This window comes from Sorex araneus, chromosome 6 (assembly GCF_027595985.1).
Source record: "Sorex araneus isolate mSorAra2 chromosome 6, mSorAra2.pri, whole genome shotgun sequence".
Classification (NCBI taxonomy): domain Eukaryota; kingdom Metazoa; phylum Chordata; class Mammalia; order Eulipotyphla; family Soricidae; genus Sorex; species Sorex araneus.
In genome coordinates, this window is record NC_073307.1 from 111,440,439 (window position 1) to 111,462,753 (window position 22,315).

Here is a 22,315-nt window from a genome sequence, read left to right on the forward strand (position 1 = left end):
ACTAAAAATGGAATAGTAAAGTTGAAGATTTTACATTCCTGATAACATATATGGAGATATATATGTATATATACACACATATGTACATATATTCACATATAAGTTTATTTTATATATATGTATATATATATAGTTAGCACTGTCATCCCATTGTTCATCGATTTGCTAAAGAGGGCATCAGTAACATTTCCATTGTGAGACTTGTTGTTATTGGTTTTTGGCATATTGAATACACCATGGGTAGCTTGCCAGGCTCTGCCATGCAGGCGGGATACTCTTGGTAGCTTGCTGGGCTCTCCAAGAGGGACGAAGGAATCGAACCCGGGTTGGCTGAGTGCAAGGCAAATGCTCTACCTACTGTGCTATCACTCCACACACACACACACACACACACACACACACACACACACACACAAAAACCCAAGTGAATTGCATCTTGAACCAAATTCTGACAAGAATTCTTCACAACAGAAACACCAGAAACCTTAGGAGAAAGTTTTCCTTCTTAGTTCAAACTCAACAAGAGAGATGATGAGAAGAACGAGCTTAGTATTTTAAATTTTAAAACAAGGGTTTGAAAATTCAGAGAAAAAAGTTATAGATGACTGCTGTCTGCCTCTAGCTCACGTCCAGACCAATTCATATGTTGTGCCTCAGTACGCAGCCTCATTTGGAAACTGGATCACTGTTAATGTAATTAATTAAGAGAGGCCATACTGCAGTAGGAGGGCCCCTAATTCAATATTAGTGTCTTTATAAAGAGAAAAAGATTGGAGACATACACATAAGAAAACTATAATATAAAAATTAAGATGGAACTGGGTGCTACTTCTATTAGTTAAGGAATGACTGACAGCAAACTACCAAGAATTAGGGGAAAGGCATCCAACAGATTTTCCTGAAGACATCCCAAAAGAACCAACTCTTCAGATATCTTGAACTTTTGAGAACTCTAAAACTTTGAAACAATAACTGTTTAAGTCACCCAATTGTGGCAGTTTCTTACAGGAGTTCCAGAAAACTAACATAATCTTGAAACATTAATTAGTAAGATGACTGAAGAAGGCTGACAGCTCACAGGAAATGTTGAAACTGCAGAAAGTTCTGGTGAAGTAGAAGAAAACCAATGTAACTGCAAATGAACGTACATACTCATTTCCAAAAGGGAAAAAAGTATATTTTGTAAAATAGGCCTTTATGTTGATTCTGAACCAAATTATAGAATGTATTACTGATGAATTATTTATACTTTTTTAGGAAAAAAAACAGTTTCTTAGTAACATGACACTAAGAATCATGTTAAACAAACCATAAAATCTTTTGTGACACTGTTAATAGCCTGAAATCTAGCAAACAGTGGATTTAATAGATTGGCAGAGAATCAGAAATGTTGGCCAGGTGAGTTTTATTACAATGACTTATCATTGCAGATAACAAGATCAATCTCTTTCTTTAGAAAGGTTTCTACATTATTTTACTTCTGGCCTTGTCCTTCTGTCTTGTTCAACATATTTTAAGTAACAAATCTCATGAGAACAGTGATCAAATCTTGCAGGAAGTTAATAAACTGGTAGACAGGATCCATATGAAAAAAGAAAATTCTTTAGGTATAGTAAATAATGTATTTAGGTCTAAAAATGAACACTCAAGGCTAGTACTCTTTTGAACAACACATGTGAAGTAGACAGAAATTTCAAATAATTTCGATTTCAATGTATGTCAACTTAGTGATGTAGCTGTCCCTGTATCTGTGGTGATCACTGATTGCACAAAATCAGTTCAGTGAAGAGTCCAAAGAATGATAAGGTTGTGAGTGAATGGACAATCACATTAACAATTCTTAAATCTGAAGGTTTTTTATGTGGGAAACAGGATGTATTTTTTATTTGAGAGCGCAGGATAAGGGCTGATATATAAATATTACACAGTAGTAGATTTTTAGATTGACATGGAAAGTATTTTCTGGAAAATGGAATTGCTTACAAATGCAAGGGAAGAAGTGAGTTTCCCATTACTGATGAACAAACGGAACCAACATGGTGGGAAATGTACAATGGTGGAGGGACGGGTGTTGGAACACTGTATGACTGAAACCTGAGCATGAAGGCTTTGTAACTGTGTATTTCAAAGCAACTCAATTAAAAAAAAGTCCAAAAACACAAACAGTACCAACAAGCACTCACTTGGTATGTTTTCAAGGGGATTCAGGACTACATGCAAGAGAGTTGGGGGAATAAGAGTCCCTGAGTCCATTGTGAAGCAGGACTCTGCAGGCAAGATACCTGGTCTGGAATTTCCTATGGAAAGCCAAAGCCTCTCGCATAAACTTCCAGAGATCAAAGTGAACTACCCTTTGAAGCTGAAAGCGCCAATACTATTTCCTCATGCCAGCAATAACTGCCCAGAGGAAAGAAAAGAGTAACTTGAGTATCTTTCTCTCTCATTCCCCACACTAGCACTTCAGAGACCAGGAAAAAAATAACAGATATTGGCGTATACCTCTTTAGTTGGGGGTTGCTTTTTTCTCCCTTCCTATTAAAGCTTCTGTGATTGATTAGTCTTTCTGCTCAGTAAACTTAAAAGCATCATGGGTTACTTAAATAACTTACAGCCTTCCCAGGGCTCGCTCACCATTTAGATACTCTCCCTCATGTTCCAATGCTTCCAAACTCTTATCAATATGTACATTTTCAGCAGTGATTGTCCCATGAGTCTATACTCATCACCCTGCTTAAAAGAATTCTGTCATCATTTAGAAAAAGGTAATTAAGAACAATTTGAAGCATAATCAGTTGATTTAAGAAATCACTATCTAGAAAAAGGTATATCCTTTTAAAGTTGTATCAGTGCTCATTTATAAAATCAGTCTTACTAACCTCCTCGAGCAAAGCTATTGGATGGGTTTACATCCAAATGTCCTGGCACTACCTGCTTAAGCACAGTGGACATTCTTGAAGTCCTCTTTTCAGTCCCTAAAGTCAGCCAAAAAAGAAAAACAAAAATCATGTCGTTTGGGTTAACATTACTCAAATGACAAAAAGTTATCTTCATGTGTAGCATGTCTAATTGCTGCCAAACATTGTTCTTTTAGGTACCCAGAGCTTTTTTAATAAAGATAAACAAGGCACAGTTACTATTTCCTTGGAGACACACACATTTGCAAGATTCTAGAGAGTTAGGTTTGGCAAGGGCAATCAGAGAATTTAATGATAAATGAAGCAAAGCATGCATGGTGTTACTTTACAACAAAAGCCACTTTCTGCTTATGTTGAGCTAATTCAAATAGCTGAGTAAGCCAAGGAGACCAACTTTTCAAGTCACATGCTCCTGTGTCTAACACATTAGGGTTACCTCTACATGAACCCTTTGGGGTTCCATCACATGATAACTGAAACAGAATATTAGTACAAGTCTTAATGATTTCATCCAAACCTAGTGAACATAAGCTGTACTGCAAATCATTAAAGGTTGCAGAAATTCTGGAATTTCACATTTACACATGAGGATTTTAATATAAATATGAGTTTAATAAACAGATGCTCTATATATTCAACTTTACAATAAAGTATATAAAACAAAATCCAGAAAAAGACTTAATGTTCCCACCATCTCTCTTAGTACTCCTTTAAAAATGAAATAATTACATCATTGATTACTATTTATTAAAACTTTACAATGGTGCCCTGATTTCCCAGTAAGATGAGCTAAAGCTATGGACCCTGAGGCTAAAATGTAAGGGTCATGTTGAATGAACAGTTTAAGTAACTGAAGAGACTAACCCTAGGAATGGATCTGATCTTTCTTAGTTGTCAAGAAGAAAAATGTTATCAAATCTTACCTGGAGACAGAGCAAGTGCTGGCTTGACAGTGAGGGTGTTATTGCCATTGAGTTTCTGGTGGACAGAAACTGCACTCAATAAGGCTTGCAAGTACTTTTCTTGTTCTATGCTACTGGAAGATTCTAAAGACGAGGTAGGAGCTACAAAAAAGAAAGCATTGGATAAAGCTCCCTCTGTTAATAAAAGAGACATATACATACATTCTTCCTATTATAAACTTCAAATTACCACACCCAAGCAAAGAAACTAGTTTTGTTTAAAACCCCAGTCTATGGAAAAAGAAACTATGGTTCATATACACAGAAGAATATTACTCGGTGATAAGATAAGGCCATGCAATTTGCTTCTACGTGGATAGATCTTGAGAGGATCAGGCTGAGTAAAGTTAGTCAGAGGAGAGAGACTCATACAGAACAATCTCTCAAGTGTGGGATATAAAGAAACATGAGAGTACAATGACAAATGCCCAAAGAATAGAAACAAAGATTGGGAGAACCGGTCTTCAGTAGGAAGCATGCCACTTGTGGTGGGGGAAGTGGGGGAGGTAAAGGGATTGGACAGGGAAGCAAAGTCTACAGCAATGGAGGAGGGAGATTCATCTACTAAGAGAAAGAGAAGGGGATGAAAGGTAGTAAAGTGTTATGTGTGACTACCTATTGGCAACAGTACTGTAAACCATAGTGTCAAAGTTACAAAAAAGTGCCTCTTATAGAGGCAGGTGGGTGGGTGGGAAGGAACAGAGCAGGGGGAACTGGTGGGGGGAAGTGAACACTGGTCAAGACACAGGTGTTGAAAAATAGTCCTGAAACCCACTCATGAATAACTTGGTAATTCATGATTAATTACAAAACAAACAAAAAAAACCCCTCAATCATGTGGCTAGTTGTCTTTTTTTTTCCCTCCCTTTTTGGATCACACCCAGCAATGCTCAGGGGTTAATTCTGGCTTTGGAATTACTCCTGGCAGTGCATGGGGCTGGGGGGGTGGGTGGGTGGGGAGGAGGGCATGGGGGAAGGCATATGGGATGCCAGGGATTGAACCTGGATCAGCCAAGTGCAAGGCACGTGCCCTTATCTGCTGTCCCAAGTTGTCTTATACTATTGTTTTTACCATACCAACTTTCTAATTGCTCATCAACCTCTCAGAAAGAGTCCAGGGGCCAGAATGATAGTACAACGAGTAGGGCATTTGCCTTGCACAACGATAAATCTGGGTTCAATATACAGCACTCTATATGGTTTTCCAACCCTGCAAAGAGTGATCCCTGAGTGCAGAGCCAGGAATAAACGCTGAACACTGTTAGGTGTATCCCCAAAAGAAAAAGAATGAAAAAGAGTCTGGGTGTCATCCGATAAAGGGTTGATAACAAGGATATACAATGCACTGGTTGAACTCCACAAGAAGAAAACTGCCAACCGGATCAAAAAATGGGGTGATGAAATGAACAGAAGCTTTCCTAAAGAAGAAATCCGAATGGCTCAGAGGCACATGAGAAAATGTTCCACATCACTAATCATCAGGGAAATGCAGATCAAAACAACCATGAGATATCATCTCACACCACAGAGACTGGCCCACATCCCAAAAAACAAAGCAACCGGTGTTGGCGTGGATGCGGGGAGAAAGGGACTCTTCTTCACTGCTGGTGGGAATGCCGACTGGTTCAGCCCTTTTGGAAAACAATATGGACGATTCTCAAAAAATTAGAAATTGAGCTTCCATTTGACCCAGCAATACCACTCCTGGGAATATATCCCGGAGAGGCAAAACGGTATAGTAGAGATGGCATATGTATTTCTATGTTCATTGCAGCACTGTTTACAATAGCCAGAATCTGGAAAAAACCAGAGTGCCCCAAAACAGACGACTGGTAAAGAAACTCTGGTACATCTACACAATGGAATACTATGTAGCTGTCAGAAAACATGAAGTCATGAAATTTGCATATAAATGGATCAACATGGAAAGTATCATGTTGAGTGAAATGAGTCAGAAAGAAAGAGACAGACATAGAAAGATTGCACTCATATGTGGAATATAATGTAACTGAGAAGTACAAGTTGGCAACGATGCAACTTCTGGCAGATATCTCTTTGGACTTAGTTACTAGAATACTAAATTACAGAAACCCAAAACTGAGAGGTCGCTAAGTGTGGTCACTCGACCTCACACCTCTTCATCCTCAGCAATGGAAAACAAATTATCTAATGCTTCCTTTTCAGCAGGTCTGACTTTAGGGGAGAGACTCTCCAAACAATAATAGTGAGTTTTGTTGAAATATTGTATGCAATCAAAGTGAAAGTAAAGTGAAATTTATTAGTTACACAGGTGGGGGGGGGTTAGGGGTGTGGGGGGCGGGGTGGAGCTATACTGGGATTCTTGGTGGTGGAATATGAGCACTGGTGAAGGGATGGGTATTTGAGCATTGTATAACTGAGATTTAAACCTGAAAACTTTGTAACTTTCCACATGGTGACTCAATAAAAAATTAAAAAAAAAAAGAGTCTGGGTGTAAAACCACAGGTTTCAATTTCTCATTATCCAAGCATCTCAAAAATGAAGGTTCATAAAAATTATCTGCTTGATGATCTCCCCCAAGTATTCTGTTCAGGAGCAGAGCATGAGTGGGTTCCCTCGGTATCCAAGAATGGGCAAAGGTGAGAATTTCCCAACATCAGTAGCTTTATTCCAATTCTGCCATACAGGGGACAAAAACTTCAGAAATCAGTAGAAGGACCAGTGCAGGAAGATAGGGGAGAAGACAAGAGCTTTATATAACTCTGATGCTGCACATGTTGCATAAGCAACGTGGAAAAAAAAATCTATAAGCAAGAGAAGGATACAACTGACATCCCCCATTAAAAAAATTAAAAAAAAAATATCCTGGAGTGAAAGTATCATAATCATGCTGTGGAGAACTTACCTGACTGAGGGGAGTTCTGAGATTTGAAAAGACCAACAACTCCCTTTCCATGGAATCCTCCAGATCGGAGGAGAAGGGTACTGCTTCTTGAATTCTTCCAACATACAACAGGAAGGCGATTCTGTCGATAGCAGCGGGCTACTCTTGGTAAACTACTGTCCTGTACAGCTTGAGGTACAACTAAAAGGCCAGGATAGCTTAAGTGACATAGGAGGAGAAAAAGAATCATTTTTCAGGATTGGGGTGAAAGGGTGGGAATACAAGAGAAGGGAAAATAAACGGGAAAGAAAATATAAGAATATAAATATAGTACAGCTATTTTTTAAGACTCATATAAGTACAGGGGTAATAAACATTCCAAAAATGGAACTTAGTTTCAATTCAGTTCTTCAGGAGTTGAGAAGCAAAGGCTAGATGGTGAAAATGGTGGTGAAGAGAGACTGGCAAATTTGGTAATACCCAAACTTGGTAAAACACTGTAGGTAAAACCTACAGTGCGGTAGCAATGTACCTGAAAAAAAATCAATATTTACATTCTTATATATTCTTAGAAGAATACATTTAAAAATAGGCAACACTGCAGACTTATCTTACTCCTCCCCCTCACTCAAGGGCCCATATACATGGCCTGGGGATTGGCTGTGTGCAAGGCAAGTGTCTTATCCCTTATGCTATCTATAACTTATTAAGTTTTACATTGGTATTTGTCAAATTAAACTTATTTTAAAATGAAAGATTATAGTTAGTATCCCACACGGCAGAGCCTGGCAAGCTACCTGTGGCATATTCGATATGCCAAAAACAGTAACAAGTCTCACAATGGAGACGTTACCAGTGCCCGTTCGAGCAAATTGACGAGCAATGGGATGACAGTGATACAGTGATAGTGTAGGTTTATATAAAAATAATAATTATGTTTAAAGTAAAATATGTTATTCAAGTTAACCTAAATAGAAATTTATAAATGCAAAGATAAGACCTTTCCTGTGAATGAAAATCATTAAATACACTTTAAAAAAATACATGGGTTTGGGCTTACAGATATGAAAAACAGCAAGAGATGATAAGAGTAAAAAAGAAAATGTGTTAATATTATAGTCTTTTTGTAGCATCCCTTATAAAATCCTACTTACACAGACAGCATAACAAAACCTAGGCTAGAAAACAAAACCTACAACCAGGTCAGCTAATTATAGCCTGTGGGCCCAACGGGACCCTGCCTATTCATTTACTTACTGTCTATGGCTGCGTTTATGGCAGAGTTTAAGAGTTGTAACAGGAGATCATAGGGTCTGGAAAACTGAAAGTCTGTACCAACTGGCCCTTTAAAGAAAAAGGCCTTTTTGGCACTTTGTGGTTCTGGAGTTGAGTGTAGTCCCTGAGCATCACCAATGTCCCTGCTTTTCATTTCCCCTGTCTCCCTTAGCAAATCTTACTCTTCAAGTTATTTTAGAGTATACAGGAAAAGTAAAAAACGGGTGAGAAAGACAAACAAGGGAACTTTGGAAAGGGAAGACAACATATCTTTCATATTCTCGTCTCACATAGGAACTGATCAGTGATTTAAATGTGCCAGAGAATGCCAATGAGATGCTTGCTCATTCTGCATAAAAAGTATTTCTTAAACACACAGAGCCTCGATCCTATTTGGGGGCACCTTTATATCTCTCTGGGACATGATTACAGCCTATTTCAGACTCAAGTAAAAGAAAGTCTCCTTTTTGGAGCTCACTAGTAGACTTACCTCCGGCAAAGTGAATACATCCTGTTGGAGGCAGTGATTCGAAAGTACTCTGGTTTTGAGCGAGAAGAGCTGCCACTTATGGTTCCCAAACCTAAACGCTGATAGTCTCTGAAACAAGCTTTTTCCACTAACTGTTCCATTGTAGACTTCTCAGAGGCCTTCAGGGTAGTGCTTGTGGGGAGTTCACTATCATCGGAAACTGTAATGGGAGAGACAGATTTTAAGAAGCCATCATACGGGGTGGGGGGGAGGTATACTGTGGTTCTTGGTGGTGGAATATGTGCACTGGTGAAGGGATGGGTGTTTAGCATTGTATAACTGAGACTTAAACCTGAAAGCTTTGTAACTTTCCACATGGTGATTCAATGAAAAAAAAAAATTGGAAAAAAAAAGGAGCCATCAGATCAAAATAGAAGACTGATAATTCCTTCTGAAGAGTATTCTTAAGCTGAGAGGTTTATGTTAGTGCTAAAAGGACTATGTAGAGCACAAGTTAAAACATGTAATTTCAATGGGAATTATACAAAAAAATTAAAACATTAAATGATAGTCAGGAAATAAAATACTGGAACTTAATTAACTAAACATTTTAGGGGAATCTTAGCCTGTAAGTAATATCTCAAAACAACATGACTTTGATTTGAGATATTTGAGATAGTAATTTCTCTTTAGGATTCTATTAAATAAACACTAAAATTTTCTCAAAGAGTAATCTGTTAGTAAAACTTATCATTACTATGGCCACTAGACATACTCATCATCTAGTTTCAGTTCATATTATAGAACATATCGTTTTGGTTTTTTTTTTGAGGGAGTGTCACACTTGGCAATGCTGAGAGGACCATGTGGTACAAGGGACTAAACTGGGGGTTCCCCCATGGGAACGACTCATTCTAGTCCCTTGAGCAACTTCACTGGCTCTGGAGCTTATGGAATTTTAGATTAATTAGAAGCTCAGTAGTGGGAAAAGATATTTCTTTTTTCAAACATTAAGCAATTTTTTTTTTGGCATAAATACTTTGTCACAGGATGAGGTGCACATGGGAAACCCCCTATTTGTTTTGCAATCACAGGTTACAGAATCCTTTGCAATTTTATTTATTTTTTGGTTTTGGTCTTTGGGCCATGCCCAGGGCCTACTTCTTCTTTTTTTTTTTTTCTTTTTGGGTCACACCCGGCAATGCACAGGGGTTACTCCTGGCTCTGCACTCAGGAATTACTCCTGGTGGTGCTCAGGGGACCATATGGGATGCTGGGAATAGAACCCGGGTCGGCTGCGTGCAAGGCAAATGCCCTACCCGCTGTTCTATAGCTCCAGCCCCAGGGCCTACTTCTGGCTCTGGATTTGGGCATCACTCCTGTGAGGATTAGGGGATCATATATGGAACTGGGGATTGAAACCGGGCAGGCTGCACAAGAGGCAAGTGTCCTGATTCCTGTACTATTGCTCAGGCTCCTCCTTTGAGATTTTTAATGTGGAAGAATTTGCCCCCAAATCAGGTTTTTTACGGAGGACTAAGAAAAGAAAAAAAACTCAATATTTCTAATTGGTACTGCATGTAATCAAAGCTGCAGATACATAGCCTAGGTTTCCATCTTAATGATATCTTTATTTTTTTCTATTCTTTCATTTCTTATTAAATTACCAAAGACTGTCTTGAATGTTTGGAGAGAAGAATTGAAAAAATATAAACTACTTAGAATTGGACTGGAGCGAAAGCATAGCAGGTAGGGCATTTGCCTTGCACGTGGCCGACCTGGGTTCGATTCCTCCATCCCTCTCAGAGAGACCAGCAAGTTACTGAGAGTATCCCGCCTGCACGGCAGAGCCTGTCAAGCTACCCGTGACATATCTGATATGCCAAAAACAGTAACAACAAGTCTCACAATGGAGATGTTACTGGTGCCCGCTTGAGCAAATCGATTTGATGAACAAAGGGACGACAGTGCTACTACATGTTCTAACTTGAAAATATTTCATTTTGAAAGTGTTCTAAATAGTAAGTTACTTTTCTACTTATTTCTAAAGTGTGAGAAGTTAAATTAAGCTCTTAAATTTTTAGGGCTGTTCTTCCATTAAAAGAAATAACAACTGGGGCTGGAGCGATAGCACAGTGGGTAGGGCGTTTGCCTTGCACACGGCCGACCCAGGTTTGATTCCCAGCATCCCATATGGTCCCCTGAGCACTTCCAGGAGTAATTCCTGAGTGCAGAGCCAGGAGTAGCCCCTGTGCATAGCCAGGTGTGACCCAAAAAGCAAAAAAAAAAAAAAACCAAAAAAAAAACCAAAAAAAAAAAAACAAAGAAATAATAACTAACAGCTTATCCCTGAAAATATGACTTCGTATTTTAGTTCATAAACTTCACAATATAACCATATTATTACCAGGCTTTGTGTTGATTTCAATATAATTTCTTTCTAGGTGAGCAAAGATCAGTATATATATATATATTTATAAAATGATGGTCACAGAATAAGTCTTTGTTCTATGAAATCATAAAAATGTCAAGTTAGAATTCAATATCATGGATAGTGGCTTTTAAAAAAATGGCTTTTTAAATATCTGACTGATGGTAGGTATTTTCATTGCCCCCAAAGGCATGCCTGTATACCTATCTATTGCAATGAGTACATTTAAACCAGTCATTTCTCTAAGGAATAAGAGTTTTTCTTTAAAATATTATTAGCAGTAGCGGTAGAAGTAGCAATTATCACTGTTGGTTGATTCTAAGATCCTGAAAAGGAAAAAAAGGGATGCAATGGCATCCTGTCTTTCATTAGATCAGATTTTCGTGTTAATTTTGCAAGCACTTGATATTGTGTTAAGTCTAGGAAACACTGCTGGAGCACAGGAGTCAAGGTACTAACCTTGCATGTGATCCAGCCTGGTTCAATCCCCAGCACTGCTGGGAATAGGAAAGTAATCCTGATCACCTCAAGGTGTGATGCAGACACTCCCATGCGCTCTTCACCACCATACCCCCTTCCCCCCATCAATATAAAGAATAGGAAAGTCAGAAAGATATTTTGTTATTAGCTTTTTTACTGACAGAGAGGTAATTTTGCTTCCCCAAATACACTGTCAAATATCTAGTAGGCATTGTTTTCTTTTAAGAACCCCTTTATATTATTATTATTATTATTATTATTATTATTATTTGCTTTTTGGATCACACCTGGCGATGCACAGGGGTTACTCCTGTCTCTGCACTCAGGAATTACTCCTGGTGGTGCTCAGGGGACCATATGGGATGCTGGGAATCGAACCCGGGTCGGCCGCATGCAAGGCAAACGCCCTGCCCACTGAGCTATTGCTCCAGCCCCTTAATCTTTATTTTTATTTTAAGGATTTTTTTTTTTTATTATTGAATCACTGAAATAGATCCTTACAAGGCTGTTCACAATTAGGTTTCAGTCGTACAGAGTTCCAACGGCCATCCCTCTACCAGTGTACATTTCCTAGCACCAGGGTCCCCAATTTCCCTTCCATCACCCCCCATCTCACCTCCCAGACTGACTCTATGGCAGGCATGTTTCCTCTTCTCTTCTCCCCTCTCATCCCTTCCCCTTCCCCCTCTTTTCCTCTTTGTTTCTCTTCCCCACTCCCCCCATACCTACCTTATGGGTATTGTGGTTTGCAATGAATACAAATACTGAAAGGTTATTGTGTATATCCCTTCACTTACTTTTAGCCCTCAATTCTTGTCCAGCTTGATCATTTACAACTATTATTGTTCTATTATTGTCATATTGGTCCCTCCTCTGTCTTACCTACTCTTTGCCCGACACACACTTGTGGTAGACTGCAACCACTGACCAGTCCGCCCCTGTTTTCCCTGGGCTTGGATATTAGTTTTCTGCTATATACATATTTTTGTATATCCCACAAATGAAAGCAGTCATTTTATATCTGTCCCTCTCCTTCTGACTCAATTTACTCAGCATGATACTCTCCATGTCCATCCATTTATAGGCAAATTTCGTGACTTAATTTTTTTCTAACAGCTGTGTAGTATTCCATTGTGTAGATGTGCTGTATTTTCTTTATCCATTCATTTGTTCTCGGGCACTCAGGTTGTTTTCAGGTTCTGGCTATTGTGAGAATCCCTTTATCTTAGATCCCCCATTTTTGATTACGAGCTCTGGCAATGTTCTTAGCTCAAACACAAATTTTTAACTTTGAATACTTAAAATCCTTATTTCCTTATTGTTACTCTATTTACAATAAGGTGCGCAGGGATTGTTTTGTAACTACATTTTTAATGCAGTGGAGTCCTTACTTTCTCCCTTTAATGAGATTCACATTAAATTGGCCAATGAGCTCTACAGGTTAAGAAATATAATTTAACAAAATAATATCCAAACAACAAAACATTGGATAAAGGATTTTTCCTCATAGTTCTGAGAAGCTGGAAAGTTTCTCTAAGCTACGGGATACACACGATGGTACTTAGGGGCTACTCCTGGCTCTGTGCTTGGGTGGGGTTGGGTACCAATTGGGCCAGGGTTAGAACTAGGATTATCTGCATGCTAGGCAGGAGCCTTAGTCCCTCTACTAGCTCTCCAGTCATTGCAAACCAACTTTAAATGCACTTAAATATTAAATGAATAAAACATTAAACCTTAATGCTTTATTCATGTAAGAATAAAATTAATTTGTGAGGGAAAAATAATTCTTACATACCAGATATGTCATCTTCTTCATTCCATCCAGCGCGATTCACTCTCTCTTCTACAATTGTCCCAGTTCTCCTCTTCAATAAATACTGCCGGCCAATTGTCATTTTCCCTGCCCTTTTGGCACCTTTCACAATTGTTTTTGAGAAGGTGCTACAAAACCAAAGAGTATGCAAATTTAATATACTGATATCACTTAGATTTTGTTCTTGCAGCTGTAAAATTATTCTAATAACAAAATTAAGAAATTTTAAGACAGCTACATTTTTGTGTTTCTTTTTCATTCTCACATCAAGATCATTATTAAACCCCTCATTCTTTTCAATCAGACCCTCATTACTCCACTAAAAACTTTCCCATTTGGCTTTTTTTGTCAAGCATGTCTCTAACCTAATTGATAATCTGTGTCACTGCCCCTACTACAGTTCCCACACATGATGCCTGTGGAAGTTCTGTGCAAAGAATCAGGAGACCCCTTCCCCACTGATTCAAACCCTTTTTCTATGAACAGATAGGCCTTTCTTTGAGAACGTGACAATTATAGTTGGTAGCACATTTACTTACTTGTTAAATGTTTTAAGTGTATATGTGTGAGATCATGGCTCTAAGTAGTTATAAGATTTTTAAGATGTAGAAAAACTAATTCCATTCTATTTTTTAAGAGGAGAAAAATATAAAATCAGATAGTTTAGATCCCTTGAGACTGTGCTTTAATTAAAGGGAAAACAGCATGTATATAACTTGAGCTGTATTTTGTTTATTTAAATAGTTTATCTTTTCTTGCTAATAGAAGATCTGAATACAAAGTATTTACAAGCCATAGGAAAAGAACCTATTTCTTGAATAATTGTATAAATATTACGGTTTCCAGTAAGACTGTTTTGATTATGTTATCTACTGCAAAGAACACAACCCTGTGTTTTCTTGACTGCTGGTGAAAAGTAATAAAGATAATTTGTTGTTAGTTTTACCAGGTCCTATCTTTAGACAGCTAAAATGTAAATCTGAGGTCTTTGAAATATGTCTTAGAAAACTGTCAGGAACCATAAAAATACTGTATTTCCTGAATTAAACCTATTTTATATCACTTCAGGTATAATTCAAACTGTGGGTTTTTGAACTTGTTCTCCATCCAGAGCTATCTTTTGTTCTATATGATCAAAGTAACTAGGACATTTTAGATTTTAAAACTGCTGGCTAGTGCTCACTTCAGCAGCACATATACTAAAACTGCTGGCTAGGTTTGAATATAATAGGCTTGAAATATATATATATATATATATATATATGTCAATTATATAAATTATAAAATGATATAAAAACTATTGTAGTGCTAAAATATATAATTTTAGAAAATATATTTCTTTCCACTCTGGGAGTTTCAAAAAATAAAGCACTACACAGAGCTTTATTTCTTCTATAAAATGCTGGATTAATGAATACCACTGGCTCCTCCATGGTCCTGCAGTGCTAAAACAAGATGCTTGTCTCACTGATGTAAGTAGCTAGGGTCTACATATCACTCCTGGATATGCATTGTCTACTTATGCAAAGATAGCCAGCTATATAACTGATAAATGATCCACTGTCTGCAATCTCAGATCTGTGACTGCGGCCTTACCCCACTTGCAGGCAAAGGAAAAGACTTTCTTTGAAGTCTGCAAAATATTCCCTAACATTTAACAAGTATTTACAGATTGTAATTTTTAAAAGGTGACTAAAGATGCATGAACTAAATGTGAGTACTTATATTTTATTGCCATTTAAAAAGAATTAAAAAATGTTGTTTTGTAGTAACTAAAATTTTTAAGTTTCAACGTACATTATTAAATAGTTTCATCAGAAAGTAAGGGTAACTACTAAATGACAAATGCAACACCTTATCCTATGCTGGATTTTGTACCAGAATTAAAAAAAAAGTAACCATAGATATTTAATATCTAAATATACACACTTGGTTAGATAAAACTTTTATAATTATCAATTAAGTTTCCTAGTTTTGATTAATGTACTGTGGTTAAATGTCTTTGTTCTTTAGTAATATATGTTGATGTATTTAAGAATAAGGAAATATTATGTGTGAATCTTGTATCTTAAGTGTTTCAGAAAAAAATCTGAGAAAGAATAAAGAAAATGGAGCAAACATATATAATTAGTATGTAGAGGAAATAAAAGGGTTGTTAACTTTTCTAAAGTTTGAAATTATGGCAAAATAAAAAGTTGCCCACCTGCCCAACACACACAAATATACACACCAAAGCTTCTGATTAGATTCTAGATTAAGCAAAACCATCTTGGTAGGACTGGAAATTACTGAAAGCCAAAGGAACTAAAGAAGTTAGACAAGATCAATAAGGGAAAAAGGAAAGAAGGGATAAGGGAATAGGATCTTAGGATTCTGAAAATGCGTGATAAGCAGTGGGTGTAATATTCAAAAATCTCTTGGGACTTTTCATTTGGGAAATTAGTTACAAATGTGAATGCTGTTGTTTCATAGTTTTCTGAACTTTGTTCAACAGACTAAGAGAACAGCAAACAAAAAGAGCAAACACATTGATTCTAAGTACAGGCGACTTCCCTAAGCGTCAGCTATGGGAGGTCTTCATTCTTACCGAAAGGAAGTATTCTTTTCCTTCTGTTTGGGTAAAATTATTTGTGGGGTAGTCTGTCCAGCAGCAAAAGCAAAGGTGGTGAAAATGGACTGAGGATAACGGAACTTCATCAGCTGCTTCTTAAAGATTTCCACTACTTCTGGACCCACTTCTTCATCAAATGCTACTTTAATCAGCTAGAGATGAAAGAAATTAAAGGTATCAGAAGAATTAGAGATTTCTGGATAACTTACCCCTCCATTAATGAAGCAACAGAAAATAACAATTTTAAGTAGAATGAGTTTGGAGGTTGAAAGGACTTTGGATATCAAGAAATAAAATTTTGGGGGGCCATGCATGGGGTTACTCCTGGCTCTGCACTCAGGAATTACTCCTCAAAGGACCATATGGGATGTTGGGGATTGAACCGTGGTCGACCGTGTGCAAGGCAAGTGCCCTACCTGCTGTATATTCCCTCCAGCCCCAACAAATACAGTATTTTATTAAAAAAAACAAAAAACTTGAGGTTAAGAAAGGTTGACTTACCAGATAATTAGTCAGGAAGGAAAATCTTATCCTTTTTGGGGACCTTCACTGGAGTTCTGGTGACCACTAAGGCTACACTCAGTAGCTTAGGAGGCCATGTGGTGACAGGTATCAAAGCTGGGACCCCGTGCATCCCCAAGCTTGTGCTCTAGCCCTTTGAGCTATCTCCCTGATGCAGGAAAAACCTTATCTTGAAGCTGGATTTATTTGAGATGATCTTTTCTATGATGGAATATGGAATTTATAGGAGATGTCCCTTTTCATTTTTCAACTGTGGCCCTATATATTATTTCCTAATAAGGTCTCTTCTGGCCCAGGGCTACTATAAAGCTAAGAAGAAAAAATTCAATTTTACTAGAATTTTAACCAACTTGATCAACCAATATTTTAATTTGTTGTTTTCTGAGAGTCGAAACAATGGAGGAATATCTGGGAGATTTCCTTGTGATGCAAGAAGGTCTGGAGCCTGGAGATCAGCAGCTCCACATTTCAAACAATTAGCATATGAGATTCTTAGGAAGGGCTCTTTGACAGATAGAAATAGGCCAAGAATTGGAGCCCTTATAAATCTGAGAGCTCAAAGACAAAGCATGAAGAGTAGGAAGAGCAAAACATCACAGAGAGCTTTGTAAATAATGGACAAACTAAGAAAAAAAAATCATTCATCTAGGGTCTGGCTTGCATTAACAGTTCTACAGGTTCTAATTATGTTCAGAGTTCTTTGGAAAACCCTTGGCTACATCAGGGACAATCTAGTTAGCAATATTAGCACTGAGCTATAATTTAAAGTTTATTTCTTTTGAAGTGTTATAGGACATTACTTTCTGAAACAGAAACCATGCGTTTGGCTTCCTATCAAAAAAAAAAAGACTTTATCAAACACAAATTGAGGTATGATTCGGCAGAGAGCAAAATTTAGTTATGTATCAGTATTTTTAGATCACAAAACATTGATAGATTATCTTCTGGTACTCTGTATTGGGCAGGGGACTCAGGAAATGAGGGATAAAATCCAAAACTACCAAGACTATTCAAGAGTTTGCTTAATTGACAATCACTCTCCCAACTCAACTCTCAGATTATTAAATTTTCTCATCTTTAACCTATAGTCACAAGACCACGGAATCATCTGTAGAAAAATTTTAAGTGGTAGAAGAATGGTTTCTTTATGTAATACCTGAAAAGATGCTGATGTGATTTGTAGTCCTTCTTGCATGTTCTGCTGTAGCTGATTCTGTATTGAGATCTTCTTTTCCTTGGTGATGGACGCAATGGGAAAACTCCGCACAACTGTCTGCTCACCGACTATAGAAAGACAGGACACAAACTTAACAACAGCACTTTATAACTCATTTCTAGTCTCTGCTCTGCTCATTTCAAATAGTCTCTACTGGAGAAATATATCTGGAGAAGACAATGTCCAGGAAGAGAAAATGCAATTACTCTAGACTTGTATTTATTAATTTTATTTCAATTCTGAAACTCCATGCTTACAGCAAAGAAACTCTCGCAGTCTGCCTTTATTCTATTTCTCCAGTTTGCTGCTGTGCTACACAAGATCAGCTAGTGTAAGACAATCTTTTCGGAAAGGTGGGCTTTATGCAGAAAAAAAAAGGAGGGAATCTTCAAATGTTGAAGAGATATTTGTAATATTTAATGTAAGAATAAAGCAGGGAAAAGGGATTTTTCAGAACCCTCTCAGTGGTACTTCAGAGATCATCATCAGGGATGCTGGGGTTTGGGGGTGGGGACATGTGTACCAGGGCCAGAACTCTGGGCATCAAACAGGCCAGATTCTATAACTTGACCTCTTTTCTCGGCCCTCAGAAAAAGGTTTTTAAAGCTTGTGTCTATATGTGGTAAAAGATTCAGTATTATGCTCATGTGCCTTCAGTAGATATGGAAATGAACTTATGTCCATGATTTTTTTAGGAACTTAAATATTAAAGAAAATAAAAATATAAATAATTATATATCAATTAATTACCAGAGGTCATGAAGACCTAGAGAAGAAGAATAAAGTCCCCCTTGGAAAGCTTACAGTTTCCCCGAAAAGGAGTCGTCCACAGAATATAACAGTGTATAATTAGATCATAGGCTTGTGGGAATGAGGTTTTAAATATCTCAGAAACAGAAGAGATTTCTACATTTAGATGACCATAGTATGATCCTGGAAGTACTGAGAAGGTCGGTGAATTCTGAAGAGTGTAGGATTTGAATTTGTAGTAGGGAAAGTCTGGTATAAGGAACAGAAAAAAATGTATCCATGGATATGTTTCCTCAACTTGTAAACCAGAGAGGCAAAATGTAGACTAGAATCATCTGATTTAAAATAATATCAATTCAGATTTGCCGAGTAGCTTTTCATATTCCTCATTCCCTGGATCTCTTAACTAGAAAATCTGATTATCTTCTTATCATACTCAGAGGCCAAACAAAATCAGGATGTATATAAAATTTACATTTTGGGATGTACTAAACAGGTTATGACAGTAATTATGGCAGTAATTGAGTAAGCACAAAAATATGGAGACATTTCTTCCAGCAAAACTACATACTAAGAGGGAAACAAGGGTTAGTGAAGATGAAAGGAGGGTTGGAGAGACAGTAGTGGGTAGGGTATTTGCTCTGCAGGCAGCCAATTCAGGTTAGATCCTCAGGAATCCTATATGGTTCTCCAAGCTACCCACGAGTGATCCCCGTGCTCAGAGTCAGAATTAAGCCCAGAGCATGGCCAGGCATGGCCCCCAAACCAAAAATAAAATAAAATAAGAGGAAAGTAGGATTAGTTAGTGCTTATAATTTTTGACACTTATCAAATCCTTCCACAAAAATAATCATGGGTCTGGAACTCCTTAACCTTACTTTGTCCTTAATAGCAGGATTCAGAAAGTGGATCAATAGGGGATTCTACTAGCAGCTAGATACTGTGAATATCTCTAAAGGTCATAGTAGCTGCCTATAAAGTTCTGATCATATTGTATTCACTGAACGGTAAACCCTTGCTTTACCAGATATCCCCTGGTTCCCAGTGGTGCTGGGGGCTACCAGAGCTATACCTGGAGGTTTTCAGGGGGCTGTGCAGTGTCAAAGATCAAAAGGGTCCCACATGTGGCAGAAATGTACATTGACATCTTGAGTTATCACCCAGGTTCACTGCTTCCTCCTTTCTTCTGGGCGGGGGGTGGGGGAGACTCCTGGTTCTTTAAGAATATATCATACAAATTATCATTAGTTTTGACATGTATTCTAAATTATCTGTGTGGTAAAAGGATGAATTTGAAATGATGATGAATTGATTGCATACAAGGAACAGAAAACCTCATGTGACATACATTAGGCTTATTCACGTCCTAATAGCACACAATAAACCATACCTAGCTGATCATGGGGAGCCCCTCTGAACAGGATTCTGTATGTAGTGAGGAACAAGGCGCCTTCTGCTGGTAAGAGCTGAGGTCCTCCAAGTAGGCCTCCAGTGGCTTCTTCTCGGCCATCAGGATCCAGAAGGACTCGAAGACCCTCACAAATGATTTCTTCTCCTGGTAGTAGAGCTGGTCTAAGAATCTTGGGCTAGCCAGAGAAAGAGTATATTAAACACAACTCTTTCGGGGGCTCTAACATTTACCAAGGTTATTTCAGCTACAGAATGAAAAACACTTTAACTAAAATGAGCATTCAAATTTGGGAAGAGACAAAATTGGAGTTCTTAGGTGCAAAAAGATTCCTGGTCAACAGTGAAATTCTTGAAAATTACTTACACATTTTAAGTATCTATTCAGTGGATCATTTTACAACTAGTAAAGACAGTGACAAGATTCTATATATTAACAAGAAAGATATTCAACATATAATGGGGAAAAGCAAAATTATAAATTCATATACTATAATTTCCTTTTTGGGGAAAAAGTAAAATTGTATGAATATGAGTTAAGTCACTGAATGTGGCTAAGGGTAGAGGTAAGAGTGGGGGTATAAAAGACCATGGGTATTTTTCATGTTGTAAAATGTGTATTTCTTTTTTTTTTTTTTTTGCTTTTTGGGTCACACCTGGCGATGCACAGTGGGAATTACCCCTGGCTGTGCTCAGGGGACCATATGGGATGCTGGGATTTGAACCCGGGTCGGCCGCATGCAAGGCAAACGCCCTACCCGCTGTGCTATCTCTCCAGCCCCAAATGTGTATTTCTTAAATGCTTCAGTTTTATACAGACAACACTACTACTTTTGTAAGTTAAAAAAAATGTACTTTAAAGTAAACTTCATATTTATTTATAACTCAGATTCTTCTTTCAAATTTATTTCTGTACGATGAAGTGATATAGGATATACTATAGTTATTATTATTTTTTAATTTTCCAGGGATTTTTGTTGTTTTAATTGAATCATCATAAAGTACAGTTACAAAGCTAGTCATTATTAATTTGCAGGCAAATAATGTCCCAATACCAATTTCTTCACCACTGTCTACTTTCCTCCACCAATATCCCTAGTTTCCCTCCGGCCCCCCAGCCTGCCTCTATGGTAGCCTTTTTTTCCCTCCACCATCGTATTAATGTTCCCTTCCTTAACTTATCCTTCTATCCTTCACCCCAGTGGAAAACCTCCTACTGAGGAGCAGTACTTTTGCTTTTTGTTTCTATTGCCTCTGGCAAGTACTTTACAATTAGGGATATGTATCTTTAAAAAGACCTGCCTTTTTTAGCTTTTACTGAAGATTAATATAATGGCTAAGTAGCAAACATTTATATATTTTGAAGAACAAGGAACTACATGATGCATTGCATTGCAGTTTAGCAGCAGGAACAAAATCCATCCCACTTGATGACTGGGTATGCTTATTTTCCACCGAACCACAAATACTGGCACTATTCTTTTTGCTGGCTCTAGAAATCTCAGAGAGCAACAGAAAGCTAAGAATATAAAGACAAATGGAGTCTCAGATACACGATAGAACTATCTTTCTTATTGACGTGGCTCTGAATTAAATAATTTTTTCCCATTGTTGTGGAGGCCATGGAGTAGTGCTCAAGGTCCACCAGAACCACACCTAGCAGCCCTCTTATGGCCATGCAGTGCCAGAGATGGGACCCAGAATGTTGCAGATGCAAGGTATGTGTTGTACTATTTGAGACACATCTCCATTTCTCTTTGAATTTATTTTTAGTAGTTCCATTAGAAACTTAAGAGAATATTGAACCACAGACCACAGACTGGTGCCAGACTGGCTTCAAAATAATCATCTGGAATACTTGTTAATATACAAATCCTCAAGCCAGAAATATAAAAATGGCGAATAAGGTATCTGCATTCCTTGTAGCTGACCTGGGTTTGATCCCGGGTACCGTATACGGTCCCCCGAGCACTGCTGAGAGTGATCTTACCTAAGCATAGAGCCAGGAGTAAGCCCTGAATACTGCTGGGTGTGGCCCAAGTCCCTACATCCTCCCACCCCCCACCAAACAAATAAAAAACAAACCAAATTTCTAGTTGAAGTCCCAAGCATGCTAATATAAGAGATAGAATAGGGTATAGGACTCTGAATTTTCTTATTTTTGAAACTTAAAAATTTTTTGTAGGAAGGTAATTTAATTTATAAAAAATAAGAGTGGGAAAAGGGAGAGAGTTACAGATTCAAGAGTGAACATGGGCTTTCCAGAGGAAAGAGAGACAACAGTACAGGTTGCGATACAGGTGAATCCAAGATGCTGAATGCCTGAATTTTTAATAGTTTTCCCAATGCTTATGATGTATGTTTTATATATATATATATATATATATATATATATATATATATATATATACGTATTTTGAAACCTTGTGTTTCATAATAATTGCCTTAAGTTATTTTTGAGGGAAGAAAACAGGCATGAAATCTTGGATTGGGCTTGGATGTTAGAACGCTCATAATTAGGCCCTGCATATAAAAGTAGACTATAGACTGAACATGATGGCCACTCAATACCTCTATTGCAAACTACAACACCCAAAAGG

At 37.7% G+C, this 22,315-nt stretch overlaps 1 protein-coding gene across 4 annotated transcripts in view; it reads right to left on the reverse strand.

Moving 5' to 3' along the window:
* Positions 1 to 22,315, reverse strand: part of SBF2 (SET binding factor 2) — a 436,024-nt gene that overhangs the window by 56,377 nt on the left and 357,332 nt on the right. For 2 of the 4 annotated variants that reach the window (XM_055141225.1, XM_055141224.1), the window contains exons 22-29: positions 19,699 to 19,894; positions 17,499 to 17,626; positions 15,797 to 15,972; positions 13,192 to 13,337; positions 8,507 to 8,705; positions 6,763 to 6,959; positions 3,839 to 3,979; positions 2,877 to 2,972 (exon numbers count right to left, since the gene is read on the reverse strand). In XM_055141225.1, the coding sequence (XP_054997200.1) occupies positions 2,877 to 2,972; positions 3,839 to 3,979; positions 6,763 to 6,959; positions 8,507 to 8,705; positions 13,192 to 13,337; positions 15,797 to 15,972; positions 17,499 to 17,626; positions 19,699 to 19,894 (1,279 nt within the window). The remainder of the gene's footprint in view (positions 1 to 2,876; positions 2,973 to 3,838; positions 3,980 to 6,762; positions 6,960 to 8,506; positions 8,706 to 13,191; positions 13,338 to 15,796; positions 15,973 to 17,498; positions 17,627 to 19,698; positions 19,895 to 22,315) is intronic. The other 2 variants (XM_004613607.2, XM_055141226.1) reach the window with 1 other exon arrangement.